Here is an 18,513-nt window from a genome sequence, read left to right on the forward strand (position 1 = left end):
CTTATATGGACTGGATGACGCCATATTCAATATAGAATGGCGTATGCAAATGAGGTATGATATTTTATTTTGTTGTTAAATGATTTTTTCTACTGAATTTATTGTTTTGTTTCAAGTAAATTTTTCACATGTTGATCAAAAGTCATGATTTGTCTTTAAATTGATTATAAATTTTATTTATACAGTTTGTGAAAATCTTTAAGTTCGGGTTTTTTTGCCTGTTTAATTTGATTAACAAAAATTGAATAACATTGAATAACAAAAGAAGAGCATGATTTTATTTTTGCTGTATCGCTTGAAAATAATAACAAAAAATCCGACTAGCGTTTGAGATATTTTACACACTGAACAAAAAAATTATTAATCGAAAGCAAATTATAGTAAAACTGACAGCAACAAAAGGGATGAAAGCATTTAGATTCGGTATAATATAACAAATAAAACATGACCTTTCGGTCAGACCTTGGAAGGTATATGCCCTCAGCTGCGCTTCGGGCCATATACCTTCCTCAGTCTGACCAACCAGTCCGTAAACTTGCATATTGCCCTCAAGTCCATGTTTTTTTGTTAAATATAACTTAAACTATCGACAGAACATATGAAAATATGAACAATTAACGATCGCTTTAAATGTGTATGTCATATGTAAAGGCCGGATATGTTTGTAAGAAATATCTGAATATTTTCTTTTATTTATTTCATTATCTTTTTTCTCCCATGTCTCATTGTCTCGTTGAATTTTAATTTTTATTTTTAAATGCTATCATGTATAAAAGTTATAATACAACTTGTGTAATACTTTGTTCACTAATTTGTTTTAATCATAACTCTTTTAATCATAACTAGATGCAACATCATTCAGCCACAAGAAACAGGTGAAAATATATTTAACTCTCAATAATAAAAGCATTTGAATCATTGATCGAAATAAAAAAAATAACAGAAAAGTAAAAGTCGTTTACTTAATTCAGCAATTATCTTTAAAATCATCAGCGCATCATGTTTTTACAACCCATTAAAAATAAGTATACAAAATGTACAAAATTTGAGAAGCTTCAAAGCAACACAGGGAATATTTTGTTTAATTGAATGCATCCCAAGCAATCGTACAAATGCAGATATTATAAGAATAATATTTGCCTTCATAAGCATTACTAGCGTTATGCTACATTTAAAAGGATTAAAACAATAAATCTGATATAAGAAGTAACCAAGACAAAATAATGCATTCCCAAAAGTGACATACAAAAGTGTGACTCAGTCTACGTCTGGACATCGTTTATGGTATAATTGTTCAACAGCATAAATGTGATACACAATGCTAGAATGCATATGACAAAGAAAAGATTGTTCTACTAGAATTACACAGATCTTTGTCATCACAACAAGATCGCAACGCGCAACCTCCAATCATGTACTTTGCAGGGTTGGATATACACGACATGAAATCTTCCATAGAGGATGTGTCACAGGTAGTGTCAGTACACGTTCGTATCACAGAATCATAGTGTGTCACATTGTCAAACATTCTGTACCGTACTTTCTGAATTGTAAAGAAAATACTTATTGTTGATTAACTAATTTAGTTCGAAATCGATTGCTTTTAGTTTTGGTAAAAGCCTTAACTTCATTTAAACAACTGTCGCCAGGTAGACCAAACCAGCACTGGTACTATATGATGGAGCAGACTCTTGACTCAAATAAGGCTCAGACCCACGATGACTAGATTATGAGGCGGACACCTTTACAACTAGGTCAACGTTCCCTTTTAATTAATTTCTAGTTGTTGTCATACTCAGGTAATTTATAAATAAATATGTACCTTTTAAACAGAGTAACAACAGATAAGTTGCTGATTATTGTGTTACACAATTTTAGAATGATCTAAGTCGGAACCTCCTAATTCAACTTATATGATTATATCGAAATATTCGTACATATGAAATTCCCAGTATTTATGTACAAAATAATCATAACATATCTCACCATACACATTTGACCATCCTGACATTTGACCTTTGACGCCTTGTAATTATCTTCAAGGTCTAAATCGCAGTCATGGGCGATGCACTTCCAACATTTCAATGCGTTGCCTACAATGTATATATGTCTTTTATCCTATGCGATTTAACTGTGTAATAGACTCTTTCTGTGACAAAATTATGAATCAGTCATTATCTTATATTGTTATCTTAACTATGGGTTTAATAAATTGTCCTCTGTTTTAGTTTGTTTGTTTGTTCGTTCGTTGTTTGACATATTATGTAAATTAAAACCAAATTGAATGAAAGTTCTAGAAAAACAGGTATCTATGTTAAATCGGTCCGAGTTTTATTATTACTATTTTGTTAAAATAAATGTCTTTTATTTACTAATATCTATTTAGTGAAAGAAATGAAATAAAAATAACAAACTTACAAAAGGAAATGGTTTCCAGATAACCGGTCAATATCAGAATTTTTTTTTAATCCAGTTATCATTTTTGAAGCGAAAATTATTTCCTTTTATTGCTCTTCAAAATCAAATGTACATTTATCGGTGATGCTTATTTGGGTCAGGAACATTAAATCAAAATGATTATTAAAAGAAGGAGTCAATCAAGATATACTTGAAACTATTTTGCATCTAGTAACAAAGCACACTCGTAAAAGTTTTATACTCAAAGACCCTTATAAAACAGTCCAATATAATATCACGTCGGTACCTTTAGGAATTGTTACGATATTACTATCTGACATTTCCGGGGTTTCTTTCACTATCAACTGATATAATGATATACTTTTTTTTCAGAACAGTCTACATGTTTGAAAATGACACTTGTAAGGTATGAGTCATGCAGGATTTTGAAAAAAAAATGAAGGCAAGAAAGAAGTCCGAAAAAATACATTTTGTATAACAGATATACAAAAGATAGGTATGCAGTACACACTTTTTAGTGTGTTTGTTCGAAACAGGTCAAATCTAAAAGAATAAACGATTTTGAAATTGATATGAAGATTTGTATAATAGTTGTAGTTCAAGTTTCAGTTTCAGTTATTGTGTTTCAGTTCATGAACCTTGCTCTATAACTGCATAATTCTTGAATCGGAAGATAAAACTATTTTAATATTTTTAACGCTTATTATTATAACTTTAAGTTGTTTTTTTTTAATTATTTTAATAACATTCATTATGTGTAAAAGTCCTACAATAAAAACCCATTCACACTTTAGATTAGAAATTTCGTTTACTTAACTTTTGGTTATCATTTTATACTAATTCTAAAATGACCAATAACATTCCAAGAGTTCAGTCTTTAATTTAAAAAAGACCAAATAAGATCCTACTTTTATTCAATTCTTACTATGAATTTACAGGATGAAAATGAATAGCCATTAGTAAAAAAGTAAAATTGAAGCAATAAATTGTGGTGTAATTCAGTTAAAAAATAATAAAATGTTCCTGAATTTAAAAACATCTATATCCTTCCCAGAATAATATTATTAGCGACATATCATATATTGTCTAGTCAAATATTATATGTTATTTTGGTTTTGGAGTGATATATGTGGATATATTACCTGTCAAGATTTTATATATTTGGCAGATGATATATCCACATATATCACTCCAAAACCAAAATAATAATTTTATTACCCTTCCCCTGCCGAGTTAAGACGATTTTAAAATAAATCATTGCTACTTCAAATGAAACGTCGAAATAAGATCCCCTTTAGAGTACCCATTTCACCACTACATGACGTCACATAAATACATGACGTATTTTCTTTCGAACCTAACGAATGTAAAGAAGAGAAAAGGAGTAGTCTGTTGAACGCACTTTTTTGGAATTAATATCAAGCTTTTACAAGGTCATATTTGTTTTCAATACTCATGAGAATATGTATGGTTTCTCTATTCGGTAAATATTTATCATTTGACAGTTAAAAAGTGCTTGTACATCGAAATTTACATCGAATAAAATCAATCCGTACGCGCATCGCCACAGCGCATGTTGTTTAGAACGTGGGGTACCCAATGGGGAAATTTAGTGTGTATATTACCCGTCTGGCTCGGTAATATCAATTTCTTTCGGGTTATCAATATCCAATCAAAATGGCGGAAAAAAATTGGAAGGGTAATAATTTTTTTTTCTCTTAAACATAATTGACGAAACCCAGCTTGTTCTTGTTTGTGTTCGTGTCTGATAAAATAGCTATTAGTTCTAGATTACTTGCCAACAACTAAAAATTGATTCCTTTATAACACAAAGACTGGAGAACACATAGCTATAGTTACAAAAACAATGTTGCCACACCTTAGTTGCTGTCATTGTATATAAAATGATATCATGTTATAGTATAATAAAAGCTTCAAAATAATTTAGGGTAGTGCAATTTGGATATTTTACTCATTACATTCACGCTAGAAATCATTCAATATAATGGCATAATTGATGTCATGCTATTAAAAAACACAAACAAACAACAACAACAACATAATGATTAAATACTAATGATGATGATGATGATGATTTTTACTATTACGCAATTTGATACGTTCAACAGATTTCATGAGGAGCATGTAAACAGAATAAATTCATATGGCAATCATTTAAATCAACTTTCGTGTGTATACTAGCATACACAATATACTAAATTGTCCTTCAGATCCGTTTCCAAAGTTATATTACAGTGTCAATATAAAACGAACTTTAGAATACTCCTTTTACGCATTAAAGTCATTAAAAAGAATTCTATAATATCTATAACCTTATAACGTAATCTTGCTTTACCGTATAAGAAAGAAAGTGATTAAACCACATTTTAATGCTCTTAATCTTTGCATACGCATGCGAGTTTCATATATTCTTCTCTTTTTTGTGATATGTTTAATCCATTGATTGAAAACTCAGCCGGTTCTAAAAGCGTTATTGTGTAATTGACATTGATATGGATATAACACCTCCAGAAAAGTAACAGTTCGTAGGTATCATGATTGGGAAATGGAACTCGCTTGTATGTAAAAGAAATAGGCAAGTGCAGTCAGCAGGTAATATGCACATATTAAACAGAATTCGTTTTGTCTTAGCATATTTATGTATTATTCGTAGCACTTATATAACGAAATGCCAGCTTTTGATTTAATGACATTCCTAAGGAACCTGAAAATGCTTTGTTGTTGTTGCACATATACTCGACGATTATGTATTTATGATTGATGAAAAATAAATAAGACATATTCCGCATGTGACTTGTCCGTTATCAATTTAGCACGATTCTTTGAGCGGAAAACCATAATTATGTTTACAAATTACTTGTCTGTACTTGAACTTGATAATTGTATCACAAATTAATGGAAAAAATACAAGATTTTGATTAAAACTAAATTTGTTAACGATTGAGCAAATGATAGTCTTGTAGACATGCGCTACAAAAGATACCGTTTCATACAATTTCATCGTAGTTTGTATCTCTTTTTTTCTCAAAATAAACTCTTGATCCATGTCGAAGTGTTCTTCCTATATTCATGGCAATAAACTTTGAGTATTTCCATAGATTCTTATGTATTGGCTCACATTTGAGGCTTCTGTTAATGTAATCTGATGTTATATCATCTAGAATATTCTCAAAAACGTTTATAAGAAAGACTCTTTGTGAGGTTTCTGTTTAGCATAATTAGACAGAAGACACTTTCAGCGCAAGCAAATACTTTCGTAAATATGTTTGATGACAAAAAGAGAAAATAGTGGCATTTTCATTAAACTTATTTGCCATGCATAGACATAGATAACATATCTACATCTCTGGCCAGACGAATGATTTGTTTTTAAAACATACAAAACATACACAGAGATTTATTTGTCTTTAAAACATCCAAATATGGGGGAGCTGGATTGCTCTTTGTCAAATGTGTGTACCTTGCATACCTTGCTGATACAAGAGTCCGCTGCTTCTTCTTTGAATATTGCTACTTAAAAAGATGGGAATGATTTTGATATCAAACACATAAAAAAATAATTATAAATTGCATAATGACCTTTAAATTTGACTTAAAGTTTCTTAATGACTCAGCATTTATGCAGACATAAGATACCTTACAGTGTATAATGTACTTCTAATTATTTTTACGACCGAATAATTTTTTTACTTTTTATTTTCATTTCTATTCTGTCGAAAAAAGTCCTTTTGGCTATATTTGTTCATCAGATTCAGAAGAACACTGATTACAAGCAAGTCTAGAAGGCAAAGACGTGATTTCCGCCAGTATTAAATTGGTATTTAGATAATAAGTGTCTTCTTTAAGACTTCCCCGTCAGATTATTCTCATGAACGGTAATTGAAAGAAACCTTTTTTGTGTAGTAAGACGTTCGTGTCATTTAGACACATCAAACTTAATACGTTCTTGTCGCAAGATTGAAAAGATTTCTTCCGTTGACAGGATTTTCGTTAATTCATTGAATAAACACATTTGAGAATAGCTTTATATATAAAGCCATGCGGGAATTTAGGCGTTTAATTTCATCACGTGTCTGCCGTGGTAATTTAAAAGGCCGCACATTATACATGTATATATTCTCCAGTTCAAAAACAGTACACGAACATTATAAAATATAGTATTGTCTGTCCCGTGTTATTTTAACTTTTTTTGTTGAACGGTTAAGGTAAATTAGCTCAAAGTACTTTTTTACTTGGTTGTAAATGTTTTTTCATTTAAAATCAGGTTTAATGTCTAGTGTCTATGATTATAAGCCGTGTAAGATACTATTTGTTCTGCATAGACGTACATTGTTTCTTAACGCGACTTCCATTTCAAAATGTAAGCACAAATAGAAAGTTGATACCAGGCACTATGTGTCTCATCATTGACATAAAATAATAATAAATGATTTTGGATGATAAAAGATATAAAAGGTAAGTTTTATAAAGCATTATAACTTTAATCAAAAGTCATACAATTTACGAATAATTTCACTTCTGCGCTTCCGGCGAAAACGTATTCTTGCAGATAAGCTTGCATGAAATTCCTTTCCACCACCTTCTCCAATACCTAGACTTATTGATGATTCTTTGCCGATACCAAAAGTCCCCTTGACACCGCCTCCAAATCCACTTCCGCTTTGCAAACTTCCGGTTGCGGAGGACATATTTCCAGTGTTTGCTGGTCTCCAAGTACCTGTTCCTGATAAGCCATTAGGTTTTCCGCTACCAAACAGAGGCTTTACATTCCATGAAAACTCCTTGTGGTTTAGCTTAGGAAGGTTAAGCTGTGAATTATTCGTTGATGGTTTTATTTGCGCTGTTACTGCAGCCAGAAATAGCGCTAAAAATAGTAACACGAAGGTCTTCCCCTAAAACAGGAAAACGCATATATGATAATAATTATAGGAGAGATCTTACGGTTAAGATTAAAATTAAGTAACAAAACTGAATGATAAAACAAACTACTAGAGTCTATTTAACCATCAACCTGCTGAATTTCTATAGTGGACTAGTCAAGCTTTAAATTCAAATTGATTTGCTTGACCGTTTGGGAAATTTAAAGCTACTATCCCACGCATTGTAGTTTGGGCGTTTTAAAAAAAAATAGCATGACAAGATGAAATTTCGACACAAACTCGTACATTTATATTTAACTTGATGATTTATACATGTCTTGTCCGACAGAAAAACATCTAAGTTAGGTTTTTGCAATGTTTATCATGCTGTAATTTTAAACCGTTGCACTTGAATTATAAACACAATAACTGGTTGCAAGTAGATCCGTTGGTTGCGGGTAGAACATGTGCAGTTGCGCGCTTGGTAAGTATTTTAAATGAGATGGTAAAACCATATTGTATTAATGTTGAGATTGTTGCAAGGAAACCTGTTTATATAATAATATTATGATAGGCGTACCTACATAAATAAAAATTAGACAACTGAACGGAAAAAAGAATAATCATATGATGATCTCAAGTATTAGATAAGTCGCCACTTGATTAAAACAAGTTACAATATACTACTTAAAGATGTACTATGCTCATCCTCGAGTTAAATGTTTTAATCACAAAAAATATTGAAATCTATGAAATTCTTTCTGAATGTGTAAAATTTGAAAAAACAGAATCAATAAACTGTGGTTGGGAAGCTGCGTTCCCTATTACAGGTCAAGTTAAGTTAGTCCTTTCTTAAAAACTGCCAGTTGTTTTTTTAATGACGCTATAAATTCATGTTGTGAATAACTGTTCGTGTGTAAAATTTTGAACATAACATATCTTACTTGTGTGAAGTCAAAACTATTTATTTTATATTTACTAAGAGACTGTGTAGCAATTATCAATATTTCTTAATATCAAATTTAAGCATACTTGTATATCTTTAAGTTTTACAATAAATTAAAGGACCTGTCAAACGTCCCAGCAACCATCATTTATAAGTCCTTATAGTTAATAACGTTTTTTAAACGCATGCTTACCATTACTTTTTATATTTCCTAAAACTATTAACTTTACAAAGATAACAAATGTACCGATCTTATGGTTTTAATGTTTAATATGACATTTCAAAAGAAATGGAAAAGATATATAAACGTATGTATCCTGTTTTTATATGATTTTATTTCCTTATTTATTCTATTTGCTAATTCAATTTTAAACCAAGCGATTATCATTTGTTGTTTCAATGAACAGGATATGTATTTTTACTACGTTAAACACGTCATAGTACGTTAACGTTACGTGCGTTAGATAAATTGAGGTGAGCAAAACATGTAATTTGATGGATCTGATAAAAAAATAAGTCAGCTTGAAACACAAAATGTTGCTATGATGCAACTCGATTGATAAACTTAGTTGACAGGAATGCTTAATTAAAATAATTATAGCTTAATTGGCTGGAAAATACACAAACGTACCTACATAACATATCTAAGGCACGAACGAACGTACATGCGTGCAATTTCATTGATCAACAAACAAAATATTGAAAACGGGACTAGGGATGAGGTCGTCAATATAAATTCAGACGTCAGCTAGAGACCTCAACCGCTGTTCCGTTTTTTTTTTATTGTTGTTTTTTTTTGTGTTTTGTTGTTGTTCGTTTTTTTTTTCTTTTATTGGGGGGGGGGATATTATTTTTGCTTTGTTTTTTATTCCTTTGGGGAGGAGTGTTGGAGGTGGGATGGAGTCGAGTACTACATAAGTACTCTTGTTACAAGTCGATGTTCGTTATCAGTAAAATGCGCTAAAACCAATAAACGCATTAAAAATGAAGAAAAATAATGCTGTAGATTCCCCGATTATAGATATTAACGAAATCAATGTTCATAATTGATGGAGTACCAGAGTTTCTGTTTTATCAGACTATGCAGTCATAATAAACATATAGACAGTAGCTGAATTTAACACGTACCTGCTTCTAAAACTTTAAAACTATGAGAACTTTTGCGAGTTTTCGTCAGCACATTTGTTTGTTTGGTTGGTTTTCCGGCGTACCAACACATCATTAGGTCATATGGCGTCGATTTTGAAAGATAATGTTAGCTAACCTGAGTGTTACAAACTTCAAAGCAACACAAAACTTCAAAACCTCCTCACGGAGCTTAGAGATGCATAGATTCCAATTATTCGAAAGCATTTAGTCGACTTTAACGATCACGCTGGGATAAATGGTGGCTACAATTCTTATGAATCAACTATTAAAGGCAACCACTTAACCACTAGGGGCGCTTTTTCACCTTAATAACAAAGAATTTATATTGTATCCCTTTCAAAATGAGTGGAAATCCCGGATTTCCCCGGGTGAGTTCTAGATAATCTTGACTCTCATGCTAGCCTAGATGATGTGAAAGATGCACAATCAAACTGGAGGTGAAATTTTACCTAAACTCAGACTCAAAACAGCTAATAAACTTTAGGGTAATCCTAGAATTTTGTCTTAACACCAGTGTTTTCCATGTAACAAGAGCCGGTTTAACCGGGTGATGCTCCCTGAATAGGTTTTGGACACAGGAAGGTAGTAGTTATGATAGTATGGTAGTAGTTATAAACTGACTCTTGTAGTGTCAGGATTATGTAACAAAGTTCAAAGTGTAAAAACAACCCAAATGTTGTGCACGACACATTGTCTCAATATGGTGATCATTTCTGTGAAATAGTTGTAACATCCGACTTCAAATAACGAAGTTATGGGCCAGACACAATTTTGTTGCAAGGTCATGCTTTGACCTTGACCTTCAAGGTAGCGACCCAAACGTTGCATGCGACATGTCGATTCAATATGGTGATCATCTCTGTGAATTAGTTGTTAAATCCGACTTCAAGTACTGAAGTTATGGGCCGGACACGATTTTGCTGCAAGGTCATGTTGTGACCTTGACCTTCAAGGTAGCGACCAAAATGTTGCACACGACACATTGTCTTAATATGGTGATCATTTCTGTGAAATAGTTTTAAAATCCGACTTCAAATAACGAAGTTATGGGCCGGACACGATTTTGCTACAAGGTCATGCTGTGACCTTGACCTTCAAGGCAGCGACCAAAATGTTGGGCGCGACACGTCGTCTCAATGTGGTGATCATTTTTCTGAAATAGTTTTAATATCCGACTTCAAATAACGAAGTTATGGGCCAGACACGATTTTGCTGCAAGGTCATGCTGTGACCTTGACCTTCAAGGTAGCGACCCATATGTTGCGCATGACACGTTGCCTCAATATGGTGATCATTTCTGTGAAATAGTTTTAAAATCCGACTTCAAATAATTAAGTTATGGGCCGGACACAATTTTGCTGCAAGGTCATGCCATGACCTTGACCTTCAAGGTAGCGACCAAAATTTTGGGCGCGACACGTCGTCTCAATATGGTGATCATTTTTGTGAAATAGTTTTAATATCCGACTTCAAATAACGAAGTTATGGGCCGGACACGATTTTGCTACAAGGTCATGCTTTGACCTTGACCTTCAAGGTAGCGATACAAATGTTGCGCATGACACGTCGTCTCATATGGTGATCATTTCTGTGAAATAGTTTTAAAATCTGACTTTAAATAACGAAGTATGGACCGTACACAAATTCGGGACGTATGAACGTACGGACGGACAACCCGACGACTATATGTTCCCCCAAAATTTTTCGAGGAGCATAATAATACCATAATCCATTTTTTTTTAATGTGGTTAACTCATTAAACCTTTTATCTACTGGAACCGGAAGTTATTTGTCAGCATGTAGAGCATTTGTGAAGTCTGACCAGGCTGTAGGAGCTTAGTTCTAATATTTTGATACTGAAATCACGATTGATGTCAATGGGCAAACTTTCCTTAAGTTTTCCAACGATTGATAAAACAATAATATACCACTGGATACGACTATAAAATATTTCTGTATCTCACACTTACCAACAACATCCATATACAAGTCTTTGTGGGTTATTTTTTGTCATGTACACTACATACTGTCACCATAATTATTAATGGTGTAAGTTTTTCATTTTATAGGAACAGATCCAATTTCAAAGGCCCACAAATTCATTATGAAAACTCTGCAAGTCAAAGGTGAATACACTGAATGACATGTTAATCTATATAAAACAACAACCCATGAATGGTCTTATATGTGTCCAATGGTTAGTTAAAGTCAGAACAATAAAATGAGGACATCCAATAAAATGAGGACATCCAAAAAAACTAAGTCAAAAATAGATTAAAATATTCTTTATTACCACCTTAAAATACATGTCTTATAAAGTAAAAAAAGAGCATAAGGATATTATTTTTCGATTCTTTTTCCTAACAAAAGGTATACAAACATGTTCTCTCCTTTCAAACTAACAATTCCATATCTAAAGAAAATGTGCATGACTCTATATTTGGTAACATTAGTTAATAAACTTGACTAAAGACGCCAATAAATTGGTGGCCTTAAAGGCTGCACAGCTCATTTGTAATGATATATCTCAGAAATGAAAATGTTGCAGACTTTAGTTTGTTTATTGTTATATTGTGGAAAATATTTTTCGCTGCAGTGTCCAAGCAATGGCAACACTTCACAATGACTTATACTATATACCTTAACTACACATATATTACATCAAATCTTATGAGAATAACTTTGCTAGCATACATCAATTTTGAATTATGACACGGTTTTGATGCAAGACAAACATACCTCAATTGTAATAGCAGGTAAAAAATTGCTTTAAAACATACTGATATGCAAGTAACTATCTACTGGTAATCCATCATTGACTCAGGTCATATGGCTATTTTTTTCAGCTTGATAGGTGGAAGAAAACCACATATAACACCCTTGCATTGTAACAGGCATATATACAGGCACTTATCCAAGATAACTATTTATGAGTTGAAGAGATAGCTACTGAGCTTTTAGGAGAAAAAAATCCATTCCTTGAAAAAATAATCAATCTACTATTTGAATTAAAACCCATATTTCTATATCAAAATCTAGTTAGTACTTTGGGGAAAACAACGTAACAGTTGTTTAAACATCAAACAAGAGTCTGAATCAGTTTACAAAATCACAATTAGGTCATAAAATTAACAGGGTGTCCGTTTGACCCTTGAAATGACTCTTTGACCCTTCAAATTTCCAAAAAGCCTGATTTGACCCTCAGGATTTTAACTGAAGGGTCAAATTTTGTAAAAATCATGGGGATTGGGCTTTGAAGTCAGTAAAACTGAGTCAAAATGACATAAATTTCCAGACCAACATTACACCATGCCTTTCTTACATTATTATCCATTTTATTTATTTCCATTTATTTTACAGCTTAAAAACTTTAATCCCCCATTTTTATTATCATTTGAAAAAATAATATCACACTGTTTGAAACTAAGAGAAATATAAAATTTTAATTCCAATTTCAAAAATGTCCATGTATAGCAAGGAAAAACGCATATAGATAAAGATTTTCATGTCATTGTTTAACATCATATAAATTAGCACCCAGCAGTAATCAAAGTATGACAGTAATTTAGTGGAAAGACATCTCAGTAATGCATTCATTGATGCCAAACAAGTATATTTACAGTAATCACTCCAACACCATTTTTAATATTCACAAAAAAATACTGGTTAAAATTTATTGTATTTTCAGATATAATTCCAGAAAGCAATAACATTTCACTGCCCATTCTAAACCAAGAATCATGTACATAAAAATGAACCCTAAAAATCAGCATCCAATTGTTTTTGCGCTTGTCGGAACACATTATAACTTATTGACAAAACTAAAATGTCAAAGACCACCTGCCATAAACCTTTAAAGATCATCAAATGTCCTTTTTATTCATCATGCATTGACAACAAAAATCTCAAGTTCATGTAAGCCGCGTCATGACATAACCAACGTAATGCGTTTGCGACCAGCATGGATCAAGACCAGCCTGCGCATCCGCGCAGTCTGATCAGAATCCATACTGCATTGTACTGTTCGCTATCAGTTTCTCTACTTGTAATAGTGTTTGTTAGCGAACAGCATAGATCTTGATCAGACTGCCCGGATGCGCAGGCTGGTCTGGAACCATGCTGGTCGCAAAGGCACTATGTTGGTTTTGTCATGACGCGGATTAATTTTTACTACACTGTTCATTGATGTCATGATTGTTGTTGTTGTTTTCTTATTTTCACAAGTTCTGCCAGATACTTGAATCTACTGATACAATCATCCTGAAATAAAAATAAATATAATAATTGACACAACATACAAACTGGCCTTCATCTATAGGTGTGTCACAATTATCAGTTTAAACAAGTTCGGTCAGTTTTTAGCTAAAAACCAGTTAGAAAATTTAATAACTGTTAACCGAAGTTAGTATTAGACAAAGAACCAGGAAAGTTTTAAATTGATTCTAAACCTTACTTTTATATTTATAACAGGATAGGACTTTTTGTTTGTAATTTAATTGTACTCAACAATGTATTTTTTCAATTACATACTGATTTCGAACGGTATGGCCCTATCGAAAAAAATTAACCCATAATCAGATATGTATTGAAATGAATTTGAGTACTATAAAATACGAACAAAATGCCTTATCTTGTCTCAATTAAGGTATTAGCATCCTAATGCATTACCTCCGCTTTGAAGAGTATTCAAATAGGCTAGAACTACTGTTAACAAGCAAATTCGTTGAATTTATATCCCCCGCCGAGTACTGGTTATTATTAACACAACAACTGAAGACATAAGGCTTTATTTATATATTAATCATGGCATAAACTGTAAAATTCTTTGAACTTGAAGCCTTGTACCTTCAAACAAGAAGAATTTTTAAGTTTTCACTATATACATATAAGGAAAATCTATGACCCCCTGGAGTGGGGCCAATTTTGACCCCAGGGCTAAAATTTGAACAATTTTGGCAGAGGACCTATATGTTATATCATATACCAAATATCAAAGCTCTAGGCCTTATACTGTCAGACAAGATTTTTTTAATTTTGCATTTTTGAAACTCCTTTTCTGGCCCCGTGTGACTGATGATTTTGATTGAAAATTACAAAATTTTACTAAGTCAAGGGCAAAAACTCTTAAAAAATACTAAAAATATCCAGACGAAAATACCCAGGTGCACAACAACACATACTGATCAACATTCCTGTAAAGTTTCATGACTCTAGGTCAAATACTTTTTGAGTTACATGCGACACAATTTGAAAATTACAAAATTTTACTAAGTCAAAGGGCAATAACTCTAAAAAACTAAAATATCCAGACGAAAATACCCAGGTGCACAACTTCACATGCTGATCAACATTCCCATAAAGTTTCGTTGAATTCCAGCCATTAGTTGCAGAGAACTACTCCGGAAACGAAATTCGGACAAAATTTTACTGAGTCAAGGGCAATAACTCTAAAAATACTAAAAATATCCTGACGAAAATACCCAGGTGCACAACTACACATACTGATCAACATTCCTGTAAAGTTTTCATGACTCTAGGTCAAATACTTTTTGAGTTACATGCGACACAAGTTGAAAATTACAAAATTTTACTAAGTCAAGGGCAATAACTCTAAAAATACTAAAAATATCCAGACGAAAATACCCAGGTGCACAACTACACATACTGATCAACATTCCTGTAAAGTTTCATGACTCTAGGTCAAATACTTTTTGAGTTACATGCGACACAAGTTAAAAATTACAAAATTTTACTAAGTCAAGGGCAATAAACTCTAAAAATACTAAAAATATCCAGACGAAAATACCCAGGTGCACAACTTCACATGCTGATCAAAACATTCCCCATAAAGTTTTCGTTGAATTCCAGCCATTATTATTGCAGAGAACTACTCGTGGCGAAACGAAATTCGGACAAAATTTACTGAGTCAAGGGCCAATAAATCTAAAAATACTAAAAAATATCCAGACGAAAATACCCAGTGCACAACTTCACATGCTGATCAACATTCCCATAAAGTTTCGTTGAATTCCAGCCATTAGTTGCAGAAGAATACTGTACTCCGGAAACGAAATTCGGATACGGACGGATGGACGGACGGACGGACGTACCAACGAGGGGTAAATGGTGGCTAAATAATTGAGTTGGCTGTAAACACTTATGTGGCTTAAAATTATATGTGGCTCCTTCAAGTTGTACTCACATTTTGAACAATAAGTGGCTACTGAAATCTTTAATTTATGAGTCTATTTCACCATAAACTATGTGGTTCATGTCCTTTATGTGGTTTAGTCTCCAATAATAAAGAGACTTGGTAAGAATTCTTATTTCTATCTTTTGTCCTATTTTGTTTCCTTTTGTTGATAAGAAACTGCCATATAATTATGAAAACAAACTTGAAATTTTTTGTCTGTATACCTGTGCAGGGTCTTTCAAATAGAAAGACCCTGACCTGTGTTATGGTTATCATAGACAACAAATGAAACGGTTTAAAAAAAACGCATATACATGTATTTTGCTGGTAATAATATTTGTTTGAAGCAATATACTTTTTGTAAGTCTGTAACATACAAGATAAACAAAATTTTCCTAGTCCTTAGCACACCAACATTGCAAGTACCAAGTCAGTTCAGCTAGAGGGGTCTTGTTGCCCACTTGGCTTACCAGGTCAATGAGCTTAACCATTTGATCATCAATGATCCAAGTTTTTAGTGCCAACAACCACTCATCGTTTGTAAATAAAAGGTTTTTGCAAAAATTTTGAAGTGTACCCGAACTGTAGTTTCAAAGTAACAATTCTCTATATTGTTCAGTGCTGGATGCAACTTTCATAAATTTAGGCACATATTTGTTTTGAAGAAACTGGAGCTTTGCTGTGGGAATAATTTTGTTTAAATGAGCAAGATCTTCACAATATCATCAGAATGTAATTCAGTCACAATCAAGTTAAATCTTGAGTTTATACTGTGCAAACTAGAAAGCTTTCATTTATCATTTCTTCATTATTAAGCCTCCATAGCAACAAAAATTGCTTTGAACTCAAATGGAGAAAGCAAGTGGTTTTAAGCGTAAACCCTTTTAGAGACATTTACAAAGGATAATAAACCAATCCCCAAAGGTTAATAGTAATTGGGCAAGTTAACAATAAAACCAAGGTGAACATTTTCATTATTTTATTGGTCAAAAATCAAAGTATGCACTAATGAACCACTAAATAAAATTTTAATTCAGTAACAAACAAAATATGCATCATTTACAAATGACCCAAACCTTTCTAAAAACCTTACAAAGCAAAGTTCTCCATGTTGTTTTCATTTTAAAACAATATAAATGGTCCATTATGACCTTAAAATTTCTGTAGTAAAACCCGAAATCAATATTAATCATGGTGTCATGATAAACCAAGTTCAATGGTCTTTGGCCCTGGACTTTACTGAGCATGACTTAGATTTTGACATAGATTTGCATGGTAAAAAGCAAAAATCATCTTATTGCATCCTAAATCCAATATTGAACAATTTACCTTAAAATATATGAGACCATTTCCATAGAAAATGCTACAACTGCCACTGAACTGGGCCATGCAAGCTATGCAAAAGAGGGCTACAATAAGCAAAATATCGCTTACCAAACTAAATGACATCACAAATAAAAAGCAGGCACTAGGACAAATCTCACTTAACATTAAACTTGAATGCATAGAGTACATGGTCTAAATTTTAAGGTCATACTCCTATAAACAAACAACGGGTACAAGTTCCTCCCTATGTTAATTTCTGAGCTAAAATCAGTTGTGACAGAGGTGTTCTTATCATATATTTTTTTTATGGCTTTATTGTTTTTTTCTTTAAAATAATATGCACAATTTTGGGGTAATACTTGTGCTAAAAATATGAAAACATTAGAAGCTTACCGTTTTAAACAAGGCCATTTCAAAACATTTTTCCTTATACATGTAAGTCTATGTTTAAATTGGTGACCCCAAGTTTTGATAAAAGTATGATGCTATATACAAAACATAAAATAATATGGACTTGCAATTACAGACAAAAAGACTGTTTACAGGTTTTCCCTACCATAATTTGTTTACAAATTTTCAAACATACAGAGGGCGATCACAGAAGCACACCAAAAAACAATATACTATGTATGTTGTATGTTATGCTCCAGTGAACTGGTGGTCAGGAAAAACAAAACAACCAAAACACTTTCAACTTTAAAATTCATAAGTCATCAAGCCTATGCAATTTTCTTCAGTGTTGAAGCTTAACTCAAAAAACAAATACATGGAACAAAGAACCAATCATTAAGCAGGTAGCCTCAGTCAGTATAAATTTCTAATTGCTCAAGTCCTTTAAGCATGTAAGTTTTTGAACCTCTATTCAAATATGTCGAATTAATTTCAACTCCAAGAGTTTGTCTGAGTTTGTTAGTAAACAGAAGAAAAATAACACTCGACAAAGAAAAATCTCTGTATATCAAAGAAAGGTTCACTAAAGAGAACCTTTTTGTATGAACAAGTTCTTTGTAAATGTATGTTACTATTGAAGGAAAAACCAAAATTGTCAATAATGTTTGTTACAAGTACAAAAATAAAAACACTGTACGTGAATGTGCCCACTTGAGGAAATAACTCAACAAATACTTTCTGTAAATGTATGTCACAACTAAAGAAAAGAAGAAAAATACTTGAAACAAACCCTTCCAGAAAATATCATTATTCAAAGAAAAATCCTAATTAAATGTTTCCTTTGAACGGGCAAAAAAGTCACAAAGTGTCTATACTTAAGAAATTCTCAACAAATACTTTCTGTAAATTGTACTTTACAACAAAAAAGAAAATTCTTTCTTCCTGAAAGTCTTGTACAACAATTTAAAGAAAAAATACTTGAAACAAACCCTTCCAGAAATATTATTCAAAGAAAAATCCAAATAAAATGTTTCCTGTCAGACACTTATGACGCAAAAAAGTCACAATGTCTTACTTCTTTAATCAGTCATACATTACTTCTTGTGATTGAGGGCACTAATTTTTTTCACTATTTTATCATTTGTCCTTCTCCATATCTTTCCATTACGGTTTTTGCTCTGCTTTTTTGCTAGCTCCACTGCTTCTTCCTT

General features: G+C 32.3%; 1 protein-coding gene and 1 long non-coding RNA gene across 2 annotated transcripts; both read right to left on the bottom strand.

Moving 5' to 3' along the window:
- Positions 1-818: 818 nt before the first annotated feature.
- On the bottom strand, positions 819-2,525 carry LOC132752871 (uncharacterized). The gene is made up of 3 exons (XR_009628868.1): positions 2,419-2,525; positions 1,987-2,093; positions 819-1,543 (listed from the first exon to the last, which is right to left on the bottom strand). It is a non-coding gene; the product is annotated as an uncharacterized LOC132752871 (long non-coding RNA).
- Positions 2,526-6,899: 4,374 nt separating this feature from the next.
- LOC132752872 (uncharacterized) lies at positions 6,900-8,595 on the bottom strand. The gene is made up of 2 exons (XM_060743258.1): positions 8,438-8,595; positions 6,900-7,331 (listed from the first exon to the last, which is right to left on the bottom strand). Exons 1-2 carry the CDS (start codon positions 8,438-8,440, stop codon positions 6,924-6,926), a joined length of 411 nt encoding a protein of 136 aa, XP_060599241.1. The 5' UTR covers positions 8,441-8,595; the 3' UTR covers positions 6,900-6,923.
- Between the last annotated feature and the right edge of the window lie 9,918 nt (positions 8,596-18,513).

The sequence above is a fragment of the Ruditapes philippinarum genome, unplaced genomic scaffold (genome assembly GCF_026571515.1).
Source record: "Ruditapes philippinarum isolate M1 unplaced genomic scaffold, ASM2657151v2 ctg15659_1_1_1_1, whole genome shotgun sequence".
Classification (NCBI taxonomy): domain Eukaryota; kingdom Metazoa; phylum Mollusca; class Bivalvia; order Venerida; family Veneridae; genus Ruditapes; species Ruditapes philippinarum.